We start from the raw sequence: 18,161 nt of genomic DNA, 5'->3' as shown, positions 1-18,161 counted from the left end.
CAGGTATTGCAAGGAGGGTAAAACTTTTGTGTATTCTATTAAATGCAAAATGTCTCTTTGCTTTGTCGTTGGAGACGGTAATACAAAAAACCGGTCAAGTGCGAGTCTGTCTCGCGCACCGAGGGTTCCGTACAAACTTTCACCAAACTTTATTAAGAAAAGATCTATGTTGGTTTTTCAGAGATAATTCTTTATCAAGTGAACCAATTTCGATAATTCTTTTTTTATTTGCTAGAAGGTACTTTCAGAATACTTCTATATAAATTTAAAGGAAAAAAAATCAACACAAACTAGACTTTAAACTTTTTGAATCCCCCCCCCCCCCCTTTTACCGTCCTTTTTTATAGAAATGAACAATATATTTTTAAATTTTCCATACACGTGGATTAGCTATATCTATATTAGCTATATCAATTTCAAGTTGATAGCACAAGTAGTTCCTGAGATATTTCACGTTGTGACAGACAGACAGACGGACAGAGTGGGGAAAAACGTGTGTATGGAACTAAGGAATGCAAAGGAAGAGGCAAAATAATGGTAAATAAATAATAAATTATTATAAAAATAATTATAATGAAAAAAAAAAATATTATACACAAATACAAGGTGCAGACCATTTTGCTTGACATTAATGAATGAAATTGTCGTGCCAAGGAACTTTTCCTTCACTTACAAAATACGTCATAAATTGACTTCTTATTTGATTAGCTATTTGAGGTGCACGGCCTTGTATAGTTCTTTGTAATGGTTCAAGTGTTGACGCTCTTGTTGTGAGTCCTGACGTTATCGTACCTTCTTCAAAGTTTTCAATATCGAAACATTCTGAAGAAGCGTATGAAAGCGATGATGACGTCAAATAATTATGCAAAGCACAGGTTGCTCTTACGACTGACCCAATAGTTTCAGGCGACAGGTTCATTTGTGTTCTGTAAATTCTGAACCTTGCCGCTATTATCCCAAATGCGTTTTCGACAATGCGGCGTGCTCGCGATGTCTGATAATTATATATCTTCTTAATTCTACTGTCTAAGTCATTTTGCCGAAATGGTTTTATCATGTCCTTTCTCAGAGGAAACGCGTCATCAGCTACAAATACATACGGCAGTATTCGTGGATGCAACCTTTCTGCTGTAGGAATATTTAACGTCTTCCTTTCAAGTTTTTCATAAAATTTCGTATTCAACAATACTCCACCATCAGAAACCCTTCCATTTGTTCCAAAATCAACTAACAGGAATCTGTATTTTGCATCAACGATTGCCAGCAATACCATACTGTGTCTATGTTTATAGTTATAATAAAACGAGCCACTGTTACTTGGAGGCACGATTTCAACGTGCTTACCATCAATGGCACCTAAACAGTGAGGGAAGTTCCACTTCTGCTCGAATTCTCTCGCTATTATTCTCCAATCTTGTTCTGTTTTGGGAAACTGTAACAAAATGAGTACATGATTAATATTATTTTAGTAACATAATATTTCTTCTATTCTACAGAATCAGTCGACCGCCAGCAACGACTCAACGAGCAACGAACAAGTCACACCGACCCCAAACCGTTCTGACAGCGATCGAGATACACCAACACTGAACTATTCGGACAGCGAACGAGACACACCGACCCCGAACCGTCCGTCGGCCAAGACCAGGAAGAAATACATTAACCGAAGACGTACTTAAGTCCGTAAATGATCATTTTAAACGGCCCAAACTCCCCGACAATCGTTTTGAGGTTTTTGGAAAAAATGTTGGGATGAAACTACAAGAGTTACCAAAAGAACAGAGAATCATAGCAGAAAAAATAATTAACGAAACTCTGTTCTTGGCTGAAATGGGTAGCTTAACTATGTCACACACTGTAAGAAAAAATTGACTTTCCCAACACTGGTTTTTCCAGTCAGCCACACACACAAGCCCTTTTTACTCAGCCACACACTCAAAACCTTTCCACTCGGCCACACACTCAAAACCTTTACACTCAGCCACAAACTCAAATCCTTTTCACTCAGCCAAACACTCAAAACCTTTTCACTCAACCACACACTGAAAGCCAATATGCCTTACAAGCTAACCAACACAGCTTTCAAGAACATGCTGTAGTCCACTATGAATCCTCAAGTGTATCATCTATGGAATCTACATCACCATTACAGCCTGATCAGGATGCACGATCTGATAACACAATTGCTACCTATTTAAGTAATTTAAATGATAATTTGTAAAATGTGACGACACCTAAACAGCATTATTGGTGGTGATACGTCGTGTAAGTTTAATTGATAAATAATTTGATGATTACAGTATTTTTTATGTCTCATGCTTACCTTTAAGTACTCTTTCCGTAGAACCTCGTACAAAGCATCACAGGTTTCAGGAATGATTTGACTAAGAGCTTGCGGTGATATTATTGTAGAAAACTTCATACATTCGTAGGAACGTCCTGTAGCTAAAAATCGCAGTGTAGCAGATAATCTTTCATGAGGACTTATTGCTTCTTCGCATTACAGTGTCGTGTTTCTTTATTAGTGGAGTAACTAAAGCCAGCAGATTAAAGTATGCTTCTTCATTCATCCTCAAGTAATTATGCCAATTTTTCGGAGCAAATTTCAACTCATTTAATAAGTTGGTATGAGAAAATCGCTTCCTTTTCATGAGCCAGTCTTTACACCACACACTCCGCGCCTTTTTTTTCTTTAAACATACGCGTCATCATCTTCCATAATGCGTGTTTCTTGCGTGAGACTCTGCGGAGAACTGCCGATCGACGCCGATATCGGAGGCGTGTGGAGACACTAGGGACGTTCGATTTATCTGCACAGTCTGAAATCGCTACGATATATCGTTAACGTGTGTAGCGGGCTTTAGGTAGTGGATGTGTCTTTTCGATCGTAATGTACATTATTCTAGCTAAGTAGTAGTAGTAGGTGTTGTGATTTATGCACTAAATGTTTAAACAATTTACAATCGGTAGGTGATGCTGATGTTGTTTAATGTGCTTAAATATATACCTACATATATTATATTCGTTTCGATTCCCATGAGAAATCAACAGATTGCAATCCATTAAAATTGCCTAACCTTTAAAAACTGTAATGATGCGCTTTATGTAATCGTGTCGCGTAACTAAACTTTAAAGCACATCGAAATTAAATGAAGTTTGCTGATTAAGTACATAAGTTATTCAATTACAATTACAGTCACGTATAAAACTATGTACATATAACGCGCGCAATCGTCAACATATGGATATTCTACAGCTGCTAGATCGGGCTTTGGAATAAGTCGTCCACAGACGTCTTCTCATGATTTTGGACACGGTTCTGGTTTCGAGCCAATACACTACCGACCCGAATCGAAATTATCTGCACATAGTGTAAATGCGGAAAGTATCTCGGCAGATTCTCAAGGTTCTATTGAAGACGAATTCGATTTTAGTACCGCCGCATTCGAGTAGCATATTCAGTGTAATGTATTTTTGTATTTACTTGTTCTTAAAGTAATAATTAATAATAATAAGTAATATTATATTGTTTGTGTGCAATAAATAATTTTAAACTAAAATATGTCATTTAATTTTGTACTTACCTCAGAGTTACAGCCAATCTTTCTGCGGGCGATATACTCTGTCGCATAAAAGTATCTTGATGTTTTAGTTTCTGGGATAATTTTTGGAGCAAGTTGTCGAATGTAGTTTTCTGCATTCTAAAATAATTGTAAAACTTGTCTTCATCTTCTCTCAATTGATTCTTGAAAAGTGTATGAAACGCGCCATATTCCTCCCTTTTTTTCTAAAATCGGATGTATCCAAAACCTTCTTTCCCTTTTTTTTTCTATTTTCCGTTTCCTATATATGTAAAATAAGCAACGATAATCTTTTTTTTCGTAAGAAAATTCATGACGCAGCACGTCCTACACAGCCCGGGGTAAAAAGCGCTACTAGCGCGCTAAAGCCAGTACTTAGCCAATGCCTCGCCCGGTGATTTTGCCGTGTCATGTACAAGCTAGCACGTTTTTTCAACCGTACGGCTGACACACCGTACGGTTGAACAACCGTGTCGTGGACAAGAGATCAGAGGTATTTTGCGTTGACAACAGCGTCTCGAGTCTGCCTCAAGTTGAACTCCGTTACACATAATTTATGTAGATTTAATATAATTCCGTTTGCTGTGAACCATTCGGATAGGCGTGTCACATAATGAACATTTTTTATTAACTGGTCCCCGCTGTCTGCATTTACTATGGCGCAAATACCAATTACAAAATCCACAATCGACGATTCAAGGGGAAGATCGTTCATTAAAATAAGGAATATGTTCTTTCCTACATTCGATCGCTGAGGTACTGACCTGTCCCCTATTGGGTCAAGACACGACACGATACTAGATCCGTCAAGCAAAGAAACAGCCGATGTTTTTCTTTTTTTTTGACGAATTATTCGACTATGTCAACGGAGGATTTATGAATGAGAAGAAAAGACCTGGCAAAGACTTACTGCCGGGCTAGCACATGATTGGCGCGACAGGGCCTCGCGGCGAGATAGACTACCCGTCCCTCTCTAATTTACATAGAAAAAGACGGGTAGCCTATCTCGCCGCGAGATACCGTCGCGCCCATTATGTGCCAAGCCTACTGGGTCCACTCACACTCAAATTAAGGATCTACGCCAATAAATCAAACGAGCAAAGTGTCCACCGAACTCAAAACCAAAAGGCTTCTGGTCGCTTTTCGATATCCCTCGATACGGACAACCTATCATGACCTGGTCAAATACGAAAGTTCAGAAAGACAACATGAAAACTATACATCCTATAGAGGCATATATTTGGGGCTACGAAAGTTCGAAAATTGGAATAACTTTCTCAAAACATGGTTCATTGGATTTTTCTAGCCTAGACAAATCGAACGAGCCCTCGATGGTCACTAGATTCCAACTGGAAGAGCCTTTACCAGAGTGTGGCAGATATGGTAGCCACCCACTATCCTACCGCAGCCTATTTTCATACACTCTTTCCGCATAGTCTTTAGCTGCTATGCCTACAGCGATATACTTCTAGCTACATACCTATAGCTATTTACAATATATACCTATTTAAAAAATATAATTATATTTAAAGAGTCATATATATAATACCACAGTCACGAGCAATAATAAAGAGCTATGGTAAATCTAGGATAGCTTTTGGCTAGTCAACTCGCCACCAAATTGCCATAAGAGAAGCATCACATGATAATCGTACGAGCCAACGTTCATGTCAATTTTATTGTTTTTAAAATTGCATCGTTTAATCAGGTGTCGAGATAGCCATAACAAAAATGTCACTGTGTCCTGATAGTGAAGCTGTTTTCGCCGTGATTGTAAACATAATTAACATCACATCTGGAATCAAGGTGCATAAATATTCATTGAAGTAAGCGAAATGTCTCACTCGTGCAGTAACGCATTGCGCGTCAAAACTTGCGGTTTACTCTGTAAGTAAACATGACAGAGTCACCAATAGTGAGATTGTTCAAGAAAAATAACGCAACGGGAGTAAACATATTTCACGAGATAGCGAGGGAAGGAACGGTGATGCTGTTGCGTCGCATTCGGGACAACGTCGACGAGGACATAGCATCCTTTCTTCAAGAGCCGAATTTTCGAGGTGAAACGTGTGTTCACATCGCAGCCGGCGAACACAGAGGACATTTGGCCATTGAAGTCATTGATGTTCTCGTCAATCTTGGAGCTAACATAAATGCGAAGAATAATACTAATGAGACACCGCTGCACTATGCAGTTAACAACAAAGATTACGAGCTGGTCAAGTGGTTAAGCAAGCGACGAGACGTGGATTTAGAGACAACTAATCAAAATCACTTCACGCCGCATGATATGGCAATAATACAAAATGCCCTAAGTATCGTGAATCTCCTCGAGAACGACGACGATGTTAATTGGGACTCGGAAGCGACTGACGATGCAGGAACTGATGATCAGAATGTTCCACTTCAGAGCCAATACGAGAGAAGCAAAAGCGTTTGAAGACGAGGAATCACATGTGGTTTGTTCATGTTTTTTTTATATGTGAGTGCAATAAAAGTTGTTTTTGAATTTTTTTACAAGAGTGTCATTGCAACCACAAAAATATTCACCTATTTATATTTGTAATGATGTACTCGAGAATCCTATAGTAGGAACTGAGTGAGTGCACATTTTACGTTTTATTTTTGGACGATGATGATATGACGCGAGAAACGTGACTTTCGGCCGGTAAGTGATAAGACTGCAATAGTGTCTTATCGTGTAACTATGCGTGCGGTTAAGAATGCTACTGTTGATAACTCTCCGTTTCAATTCGTGTCTTATCATCGCACGGTGCTTGTTTTCAACGAAAATTTTCGTGAGACAGCGAGTCTATATAATTCCGAAAAGAACATAAGGCTCCACTGTGCACTATCATACGGTCTGTATAAGAGAAAATATGAAGTGGACAGATGGTTGTGTCGCCAGCCAGAAATCGAATTGTGTATACAATATAATGTTAAATACGCGTTAAATTTTTTTTTTAATTCTTTTTTTTACTTTTTGTAATGGGTTTTTTTAGATTCAATTTGAATGTTTCGTAGGCTTAAGACTTGATGGTGTTATTGACCCATACGTGGAAAGAAGTAGACGTGGAAAATAGGATGTACAATAAATAAATAAATAAATAAATAAATAATTTTTTTTATTGGCATTAAGGTAAGTACATTTTAGTGTTGAAGTCCCTGACTTCTGAGCTAGGTAAAAACCTGTGTTACAGAAGTCAGTGTCCTCTCCCAAACATAATAGTAACTATTAAGACATTAACCATTTTCATTTTAGACTTAAAGTAGATAATTAAGGCTTGTTTTAATATTATAAAACAAATGCCATTCTAATAAGAATACAATGCAATTTATTTTACATATATATTTTTTGTGTAGATGTGTGTGTGTGTGTGTGTGTGTGTGTGTGTGTGTGTGTGTGTGTGTGTGTGTGTGTGTGTGTGTGTGAGTAAATCAGGGTAAGATGCTTTCAGTTTGTACATAGTCTAATGACAGCAACCAGGACTTAAGTTTTTCCTTACACTCATGTTTATTTAGGGGATAAATGTTTAGGGTTTTATTAATCTTATTATATAAAAAGATGCCCATAAATCTTTGTTGCCGTCTGGCCGTAGCTAGTCTACATTTATATGGTGCACAAACATTAGTCAAAGTTCGTTTGCTTGTAATTTTATTTTGATCATAAGGGGTAAGCTTATGCTGCTTTAGCACTAACTGAAGTATAAATAGTTGTCTAACAGAGAGCAATTGATATTGTTTATATAATAGACTCGTTGGATATCTATATGATCTACATGTCATGACCTTCAACAGGGATCTCTGGGCTCTTTCTAATTTTAACATGTGGGTTTTACAAGCGCCACCCCATACAACATTGCAATAACCAATCACTGGCTGAACCAGAGCAACATATACTTTTTTCAATAAAACTAGGTCAGATACATTTCTTAGTTTCTTAAAAATATATACTAATTTTCTTATCCGTGTTGAGGTTAGGTCTAGGTGTGGCTGCCAACTCATTCTGTCATCAAGCAGAACGCCCAGATACTTAATACAGTCAGATTTAGCAATAACAGTACAAGTACAATCAGTTCCTGACTGAAAACTGCATTTGTGAACCTTAAGCTCCCTATTATACATAAATGATTTATTTAAAGAAAATTGTAAATATGTGGTCTTATTTAAGTTCAAGGTAAGTAGATTTCTCTGTAACCAAGTATTTATTTTATGGAGTCCAATCTCAGCATTACTGTACACTTCCTCCCATGTATCTCCATGGAAAATTATGGATGTATCATCAGCATAAGTGAAAATTTTTCCCTTTGTAAGAGATAATTGACACAAGTCATTTATGTAAATTAGAAACAAGCTGGGTCCCAATATACTGCCCTGGGGCACTCCATAAACAACAGGGGAATCTTTACTAACAGTGTTACCTATTTTAACTTGCTGTGTACGATTGACCAGGAAGTCACTGAATATCATGTGAGCCTTTCCCCTTATGCCAATGCAATCCAGCTTGTCGATAAGCTCTGGGATCGAGACAGTATCAAATGCCTTGGCAAGATCAAGGAAAACGCCCAGGCATTTCTTTTTAGTATCTAATTGGGTAATAACGTGTTCAGTCAAAGCACTGACGGCGTCTTCCGTGCTCCTGCCTGGCCTGAATCCAAATTGACAGTTTGATAAAATTTTATGGTGCTCCAAGTATTTAACAAGACGGTTATTTAGAGCTCTTTCAAGGATTTTTGAGAGTGTTGACAAAACTGAGATTGGCCTGTAATTAGCAACATTGTCTTGGCTCCCTCCTTTATGAACAGGTGTGATTAGGGATCTTTTAAGTACCGCAGGGAAGACCCCTTGTTTAAAACACATTTTAATAAGTTTTGTGAGAGGGTTAATAATTACATTTTTTGCAAGTTTAAGCAGTTTTGCTGGAATGAGATCCCAGCCGGTGGCACAATCAGTTTTGAGACTAAGTATTAAGGATTCTATTTCAGCTTCATCTGGAGGCAATAAAACTATGGATTGTAAAGCTCTTGGCATGGGAAAACTGTGTATATTTAAATTTGTTCCATTATTTGTTATTGCTTTAGCCAATTGTTGACCAATCTTAGAAAAGTAGTCACTGACAACTTCAATATCATCAGAGGCCTTGTTTCCTGAGCTAATTAATTCATGAGCTGAGTTTGGCAGTTTTTTATAATTAACTATTGATTTAATTGCCGTCCATGTTTCCTTATTTGACTTTGCACACTGCAACAACGTCCTATCATATTTATGTCTCAGATTTCTTAATAGAGTATTACAAAAATTACGATATCGCTTGTATGAGATGAGTAGAACTTCGTTATTTGGATCATTCTGACTTTTTTTATGAAGACGGTCTCTATGGCGGATGCACCTTAAAAGACCTGGCGTTAGCCAAGGTTTAAGCGTTCTCTTCCTACAAGGCACAGGGCAACATTTAGAGTTCATTTTTATTGCCATAGCTAATGTGTCGACAAACTGGGTAAATGCATGGTTAACATCAGCTGAACTGGTGATAAATGAATAGTCAATATTATGAAGATATTCAACTGCCTGTGTGTATTTAATTTTATTATGGAATTGCATATTTGTAGACTGAGGAAGGCACAGTGAAAGGTTTAATAGAACAAGTGCATGATCGGTTACTGTGGAGTCAATGACAAAAATAGAAGCGGGCAGTGCCGTCTTTATAATAACATGATCTAGGCAATTTGACAATCGTGTTGGGTAAGAATGACCTGGTAACATACCAAGCTCAGCGCATAGATTAAGGTATGGTGCTTTGTTCCTGTCAATACTATTTGGTTTGATATCAATGTTTATGTCACCAACTATCATTAAATTATTTCCATAGGAAATTGGCCGAATAATTTGTTCCAAGGAGCTCAGAAATCCATCAATAGATTGTATAGACGGGGAGCGGTATACTGCCAGTATATACAGGGTGATTCATGAGACGTGAGCAGGACTAAGCCTACACAATCAGTAAATGTTAATGAACCGTTCACCATCATATTTAAGTAAAACAATCTCGCTTTATTTCTGTTATTTAACTTTTTGGGAAGGACAAATTTGATAATCTTCAATCATGGACACCCTACAACACTTAATTAAGAAAGATAAAACCTCTTTAACCGTTATGACAGCGGTTTGATTATGAAGAAAACAAAATGTCACACTTGAGTGAGATACGATTTTTCAAAAGTAACCAGACTCCGATGACATTCAATTTGTCACTTGTTATGGATAAAACAAATAGGGTGACCATACATGGTGTAAATAAATTATAACATTTTTTTTTGAACAGTAAAAAATAAAAGAACGTTAATCTCACAAATACTGGTACGACACAGTTGCTTATAACTTACTGAATGCTCAAGCTTGATCCTGCTCACGTCTCCTGAATCACCCTGTAGATGTCAGGTTGAATTTTTAGTAACATTAAATTTGCACCAATTGGTTCACATTCAATTACAGAGTTTTTGATATTTTGTTTCACATATATAACAATACCATCATTTTGGTTTAGGCACTTTGAGGAGGAATATGAAACATAACCTACCAAGGAAGGTACCAATTTATGATCACTTAGCCAGCATTCAGTTAATATTATAATATCTATTTCAAATTCGAAGCGACTTAGTTGTGCTATAAAACCATCAAAGTTTTTGTAAACGCTACGGATGTTTTGACTAACAATGTTCAAGCTTAAACTAGATTTACTTAATAGTAGGTTACATTCTTCAGTGGCACAGTTATATGCAGAGGCAACAGTTACACTATCTATATCGGAGATAATCTTTTGGTTGGTACAGGCCATTTACTTACTTAAGAATATAAAAAATAGATTTTTGTGCAAATAGAGGTGCATTTTGGTTTGTTTTTCACAGAAGTTACATTCCCTAGGTTTAACATGAGTATTGTTTATAAGTTTGTGTAAGTGTGTACAGATATAAATTTGTGAACCTAATTCTACTTCAATGTTAGTGTGAGTGTATTCATTTTGTATTGAGCTTATGTCTACTTTTATATATATTAGATGAAAAATATTTAATACTAACTGGTAGCATGTTTTCCAACTTAACTTATAATCCGACAAACTATTTCCAGGGTAATATTTCCAGCCTAGTCAACCTGTAGGCACATTACGCAGATCAGCTTCACTTTCAATTGGGAAGACACGCCCTCCATCCTCTCTCCGTAGGAAGATTCTGCCATGTGAGGTCCAGCAATGTTTAAACTTGTGCTCCCGAGCGAATGTTCTTGCTAGGTAGTACATGTGTTGTCCGTGTGGAGTTAGTTTTTCAGCTACATAAATAGGTCGGGCCGGTCCCTCCCTGTCCAGGTGGCTGGTGCTGAGTTTATTTTTTGTGTTAAATTGTCTTGCTTTTTTTAACATGTTGTCTTTAATGATAGCACTCGTAAAATCAACCACTATTGGTGAAGCCGGATCGTTCCGCCGCCCAGAGCGAAAAACATCCTTTATGTCATGATATTGCACGGGCATGTCTATCACTTTGGCTGTTGCTGTCACTAACTTCCGAATATCATCCTTAGTTTCATCTTTTTCCTTAGGGATGTTTTTTATTTCCAGTTTAGTAATGTTCAAATACCGCTCCAGGGTTTCCACTTTGGTTTCTAATTGTGAAATATAGGCTCGTTCTTCTTTTCTTTCAGTTTCAAGCCGGTCGAGTTTTACCTTGAGGTCGTCATATTGTTTCGAGGTGAATTCAATTGACGCTTTAATTTCTGCGTTTTGAGTTTTAATTTCGTCCATAACAGACTGCAGGCCCGCAAACTTTTTGTCAGATTTAGCAGACTCTGACGCCAGCAGGCTCCGTATCTCGTGCATGAGCTCTGCATTGTCCTCCCGCTTACGTTTGAACCTGGAATTTATTTGTTCATTGTCCAAAGTTGATAGGCTGGACATCGAGCCAGACTGTGATTGTGTGATAGGCGTATCAGCGACTTTTTCTTGATGCTCCGGCGTCGGAGTATTTGGCGGAGTTCGCTTTAAGCCCGAACCCAGCATTTTCGACATTTCAGGTTAGAGTTTATGCAGATGTCGACAAAACGGCTTAAGCGCCAGCCGAAACCACGGCACTTATGACTAACGAGTTTGCACTGATTCCAAGTCCGAATTAGTTTCGATATATTTACACTTTCACATGTTTGTAAATAGCGCTAAAACAATAATATCTGCTATTATCGTTGATTGAGGCAGGAAAAACAACTCAATTAACACTTTTACCGGCAAAAAAATGATATTTACAGGGACGGATTTTATTATGGCGTCTATCGCACAGGGTTGCCAGGAGAGCAATTATGCTAACGTGTCCAAAAATCTATAAGGATGTAATCGATAATTGTTTATTTACAAAGGGAAATTCAATTATTTTTTATCAACCGCCTCTAGAGTTGTTTGTTTCATTCGGCTGATTCGAATAACCTGCTAAAGTTACACATGTCGATCTACAGAATTTTACCTGACTGTCTGGGTGACCAATAAGACTACTGATCTTAGAAAAGACATTTCAATATCGAGAAAAAATATCAACAATTTTGTTTTGACATAAAACCTTTTGGGAAATTTCACCGTATAAATGTACAGCAATATTTTATTGTGGGATATTTAAAATTGGAATCTTTTATCTGTTGTATTTTGGCATGGGATATTGCGGCGTGGTATATTTTGGCATGGTATGCAAATTAAGCCATCAGTGTTTGGACGAAAAATAAAGAGGTTTTAATATTGATGAAGTTTGTAACACCCCAAGGATACAGAAAAAGTCACGTTTCGACCGTGCCTATTAATAACCTATTAATAATTGGCTACGCAGAAAATTTGAATATTTAAAAAATCTGCTGTTCCAAAAGCATGAGATAAAGTCCATATGGTTACGCTTTTTTAACCAGAATCCCCTTGAAAACTTTTTTGGCTGTGTGAAGAGCCATGGTGCAAGAAGCAACAACCCGACGTGTGTATATTTTGAGGTTGCCTCCGCGGCATTGATAATCAAAAATTTAAATTCGTGGCATTCTCCAGGATATAATTCTGAGAAAGACCAGGGCAGTGGATTTAAGTGTTTCAGTAAGACCTTTTTTGACAAACCTGCACTTTATCGTGCTCCAGAGAAATATGACATCAATTTTGACCATGTCCGAGTTGGAATAAATATTAAGAAAGGTGATACATTTTTTTTTTTGCTCAAATTGAGTATGTTACGGGTTATATATTAAGGAAAGCCAAATTTATATTTAAAGATTTTAATAGAGACCGAGCTTTATCCAATTATATCCCTTTGTCGGCCCGTAACTATAGCTAAACTAAAATAATAACAAATGCTTTTTAGGCGGCACTTGACTATCTGAAACGAAAATGTTTAAATTAATATATTTATAAAATTTTATACATATTGGTAGTGATGAAATAGTAATGACAAATCCAAGTTTTCGACCTCGAAAGCCCTTCGGATCATTGTGTGTGTAATATACAGGGCGACTGGTAAATCGACCTATTCCTTAAAAGGGGTTATTCTAGAGCTCATTTACAATGTTTTTGGCCCTATCAACTAGGGGTCCAAAATTAATGGTTTTCGAGTTATACGAGTTTTAAGTTTTTTCCGGAAAAACGCCACCTTGCGACCTAAAAATGCCAATTAAAAAAAAAGTACATGCGTTAGGATGATTACTTTTTATTTATCTTGTAGCCAGTGAACACAGCAATAATTTGAATTAAAAAAACTGACTAAAATTAAGTCAGTCTTGAAAAATAAAAGGTTAGAAATTAAAAGTTTAAGATTTTTTAATGGTTCTTTTCACATCAAGGACGATTCCTCAAAAAAATGTTTATGACAGTTCACTTAAAAATTACAAAAATGAATTTCGTAACTCATAAGCTTTCTGAAAAGGTAAAAATGTTGGCATGTTTTAATAAATTATTAAAAATAATAACCTTAATAACAGAACAGGTAGCTGGCGTGCTGGGAGCGTATGACCCGAAATCGGTTTGTTTGTGCAAAGTCAAACTTTAATCCTTTGTTATCTTTTGAGTTTCAAGGTCAGGATTGTTCGTATGTTATGATGCAATTAATAAATGAAAGTAATAATAATAAAGGAAGGTATTCGGAAGTGTTCGCGATTAACCGAGGCTTCATTATCAGTATCCATTTAGTAATCTGTCAGTAACTTTCAACTATCCTTCCAATTCGGACCTTTTGTTTGTTTCTTTATCAAATGGCGGCTTACCAATTTGAAGAATACGCAGATATCCTGTATTGTTACGGATTTGCTGACGGTGACGCTGCTGCAGCACGGAGAGAATATCAACGACGATTTCCAAATCGCCGTTTACCTGACGTCGGTGTGTTTGGTACGACTTACGACGTATTCGAGAAACGGGATCAGTTCAACGACGACAAGCTGATGCTGGAAGACCTCCAGTTCATAATCCTGTTGAAGAGGAACAAATACTGGAGTTGTTCCGGGCCGACGGCACTACATCAACCAGAGTTGTGGCTAACCAGCTTGGTATGTCACAGTGGAGGGTTTGGTTCACGCTGCACTCAGCACGGCTGTATCCGTACCATTACACTCCGGTACACGCCATCCAGGAGGGAGATCCTGCTAAGAGGATGGATTTCTGCAGATTTTTACTTAATACTGACATTGACGATCCGGAGTACCTGAAGAATATCCTGTGGACAGACGAATCCAACTTCGACCGCGATGGTATCACAAACTACCACAACCTACATTTTTGGGCCCCTAAAGGTGAAAACCCAAGAAAATCGAAGGAAGGAGCTCACCAACAGAGATTTTCTTTAAATGTGTGGATGGGCATTGTGCACGACATGTTGATCGGGCCATTCTTTCTGCCGGCACGCTTAACCGGCATCGCCTACGAACATTTTTTAAAGGAAGAATTACCCATACTGCTGGAGGATGTGCCGCTTGGAACGAGGATGGCCATGATCTACCAACACGATGGCTGCCCAGCTCACTACTACCGGGGTGTGCGACAGTGGTTAGACGTTAACTATCCAGAGAAATGGATTGGGCGAGGTGGCCCGATCCCTTGGCCAGCTCGGAGTCTCTCAGGGTGGCTCGAGCGTACCGCGACAACTCGCACGCAGCAGCCGGCCTGCTAGCTGGGAACCCGCCATGGGATCTTGAAGCCAAGGTTCAGTCCGCGGTCAATTGGCGGGTGCTAGCAGCAAGGAGGGAGGAGAACTGGCCTGCCCCTCGTGAGGTCCGCCAGTGGCGTGAAGAGGCACGAGACGTCCTCTACCAGCAGTGGTCAGAGCGTCTGGAAATCCCGGGAGCTAGCCGGGATCTGGTGGCCGCTGTTCGGCGCGTTTTGAAAGAATGGGTCGAACGCAAGCATGGCGCACCCTCCTTCCATCTCACGCAGCTCCTAACGGGGCACGGCTGTTTCGGCTGGTACCTGTGTGAGAGGTTGGGAAGGGAGCCGACGACAGCGTGCCATCATTGCGATGGAGGAGCCGTGGACACGGCGCAACACACGCGCGAAGAGTGCCCTGCGTGGGCGGAGCCTCGCGCTATCCTGTCCTCGACCATAGGAGGAGACCTCTCGCTGCCGGCGCTAATACGCCGCATGCTCAGCAGTGAGGAAGCGTGGGCGGCAGTGGCCTCCTTTAGCGTCACCGTCCTGTCGCAAAAGGAGGCTGCAGAGAGAATGCGCGAGGACGATGCGAATTCGCTCCCTCAGCGCCGTAGGAGGCCAGGTCGGCGTCTAAGGGCATACGCAGCCCGAATGATACCGCCTTAACGGGAACCTGCGGGTGATGGGCCGGGAGTTCCATCACTCGCCTAAAGAGGTTCCGAGCTGGAAGGCCCTCAAGTGTTCCGAGGCGTCTTCAGCGGAGTAGGCTGCTGCAGCAGCCACAAAAGTCGAGCCCGTAATGGCAACGCCGACGGGGTATCGGAACACTGAAAGAAATGTTTGCATAACTGTAACAAAATTTTGGTTACTGTTTACACAAAAATTGGGACTTGCGAACTATGTGTTATATGATACAAAACCGTGTTTGGCTGTCAGTGTTCAGGTACTGGGTATACACTACAAAATAAGTTTGTAAATTTATGCAAAGTTTATTTTCTTATAACCGTAGTTTAGTTATTTAGTAAAGTTACAAAACCAGTTCGGCTATCTATTTTTTTCAGTGAAGTCTACAATCGCGTTCCCGAAACCCCGTCCACAAAGCGCGCGGTGGAACACCCCAGGGGGTTTAGTCCGTGGGAGTCGGACATACCCACTCGGCTTCTCCCGTGCCAGTGGGATCCATAACGGATTCCCCCTGGGTCAAAAAAAAAAAATGGACCTTTAATGCCAACACACACAACAAAGTCCATGGGAGGTGTTTCAGTGCACCATAAATCACTCCGCCCCCGCCCAGGACCTGTTCATGCAGAACCTGGCGGAGTGGGGAATTTGTAAAGAATAAATTTCTACTGAAACCGTAGTGTGAACTTAAACTTTTTACCGGTCAAATGTATATATAATGTATGTAAGTATATAAGTTGTAAATTGTAAGCGTTTTGTTTTAATAAAAAGTGTATTACCTAAACAAAGTTTAATATCGCCCTTTTTATGCTTAGATACCTAGTGCATAGCTACAAAATCCCGTATCTATATGATATAAAATAAATCTTTTCAAGAGATTAACTTGTTTTTAGCAATTTTTCTATAATATACCTACTTTTTTTCTTATACCCCCCTTTCATGAGTGCACCATCTTGAACTGTCCGCCATATTGGATTAAGAATGACATAACATGCATGCATAAATGCATATTACATTGTCATCCAACTAAACTTATATATGTATATGCAAAATTTTATCTGAATCGATTGAGGACAATACATAAAAGTTCAGTTGCAAGATTTGACCCGAACACGCAAACAAAGTTAAAAATAGCTCGTAATAAAGTAGTTCTCAAAATTCGGCATTTTTAATGTTTACTAATGGTTTCGCTAATTCGGTAGGCAATTGGTATTTCCGTCAGTCGAATTTCTAAAAAAAAAATCATATTTTATTATTTAACGCCCAGTGGCGAAGAGAATTAAACTAAATGGGTTCAAAATATAGTCAAATTAGAGGATAGTCGATGGCGTCCAATGGGAGAGGTAGAGGTAGGTAGAGGTAGTATTTAGCAGTAGATGCAAGTAAGGTGATGATGATGATGATAGTCAGGCTGTTTTTTTGTTTCATTTGCGCTGCATAACCATAGTTAGCCTTTTATTTCTATGAAAACGTAAATATATAGAATAACCGGTTATAACCGATTAACCGGTTACTTTTATATCGTAACCGATAAAATACCCGGTTATGAAAGTTGTCCGGTTATTGCATTCCCTACCAGTTACTAGTCATGGTTAACCTTAGCTTGTTGTTAAAAAAATTTATAACTACTGATTTATTTCAGGTTGAACCAACTGACCGTGACACGACTGCGACTGCAACCCCGGTATTGGTAAACAGAAATTCAGAGTGTAATAAAAGAAGGCGAGAAAGGGATTTTTGCTTTTATTGTGAAAGTTTAGTTTTAAATTTTGCAAGGCATGTTGTTAGAAACCATCCTGCGGAGACCGAAGTTCAGAGAGCTTTGTGGGCTCCTAAAAATAGTAAGCTTCGTAAAACTGTATTCGCTAATTTGCGTAAAAAGGGTAACTATATTACTAACAGTCAAAATGAATCATTCAAACCTATGAAAAAACAAAAATATACCAAACACGAGGACTATTTACCATGTACTACGTGCTTAGGGTTTTATGCTCGAAAACAACTTTGGAAACACAAAAAAATGTCAGAATTTACCTTACAGCTCAAAAATTCAAGCCGACGCACAAAATTTTCTACTACGAAATATAAAAGTTAATCAGAAGTTGCTGACCGATGTTTTTCCACGAATGCGGGCAGACAAAATATCTTAGGAGGCCAAAAAAGATCCATTAATTTGTTCTTTTGGCTTACAATATCTCAGAACACACCGCGAAGCACATTTCATAAATGTAACTTCCAGGAAAATGCGAGAGCTGGGTAAATTAATCTTAGAAATAAAAAAAATTAAGCCTACTATAAAAAATCTTTTAGATGCTTTAAAGCCTGAAAACTATGACACACTAGTCCTAGCTACGAAGAATGCAGCCAGTTTCGATAGTTCCAAAGAGAAATTCAAACTCATTCATTGAAACTCGTAACTTCGCGTGCACTTGTAACTGCATTCATGGTTGTCAATACGATTCATTTAGAGTTATACGGTCAGCGTCAAAAGTAAGTGATAATTTTAGTATTGAATTTGACGTAAATCAGTACTAAAATTGTCAGTTACTTTTGACGCTGACTGTACATACCGAATCATATAATATACCCGCAGATCAGGCATATATTAATTCATCAAAATGTAGTTTCAGAAACGGAAATTGATTCACGAAATACCACTCGTAGCTCCACGCCTTCTCATATTTCTCTACCACCACCACCACCCGAGCTACTGATGTCAACAGACTCGGTTGAAAGAGCAGAAATGCAGACAACATCCT

The 18,161-nt window shown here is 38.7% G+C and overlaps 2 protein-coding genes across 2 annotated transcripts; one reads left to right on the top strand and one right to left on the bottom strand.

The window, feature by feature from the left end:
* Positions 1-491: 491 nt before the first annotated feature.
* LOC133524806 (uncharacterized) lies at positions 492-5,192 on the bottom strand. The gene is made up of 3 exons (XM_061860951.1): positions 3,585-5,192; positions 2,324-2,828; positions 492-1,432 (listed from the first exon to the last, which is right to left on the bottom strand). Exons 2-3 carry the CDS (start codon positions 2,420-2,422, stop codon positions 629-631), a joined length of 903 nt encoding a protein of 300 aa, XP_061716935.1. The 5' UTR covers positions 2,423-2,828; positions 3,585-5,192; the 3' UTR covers positions 492-628.
* A 132-nt stretch (positions 5,193-5,324) lies between these two features.
* LOC133524826 (uncharacterized) lies at positions 5,325-6,264 on the top strand. The gene has a single exon (XM_061860978.1). It carries the CDS (start codon positions 5,479-5,481, stop codon positions 6,019-6,021), a length of 543 nt encoding a protein of 180 aa, XP_061716962.1. The 5' UTR covers positions 5,325-5,478; the 3' UTR covers positions 6,022-6,264.
* Positions 6,265-18,161: the final 11,897 nt, after the last annotated feature.

The sequence above is a fragment of the Cydia pomonella genome, chromosome 14 (assembly GCF_033807575.1).
Source record: "Cydia pomonella isolate Wapato2018A chromosome 14, ilCydPomo1, whole genome shotgun sequence".
Taxonomy (NCBI): domain Eukaryota; kingdom Metazoa; phylum Arthropoda; class Insecta; order Lepidoptera; family Tortricidae; genus Cydia; species Cydia pomonella.
The sequence above is the reverse complement of the archived record's forward strand: the minus strand, read 5'-3'. Positions and strand labels throughout refer to the sequence as shown.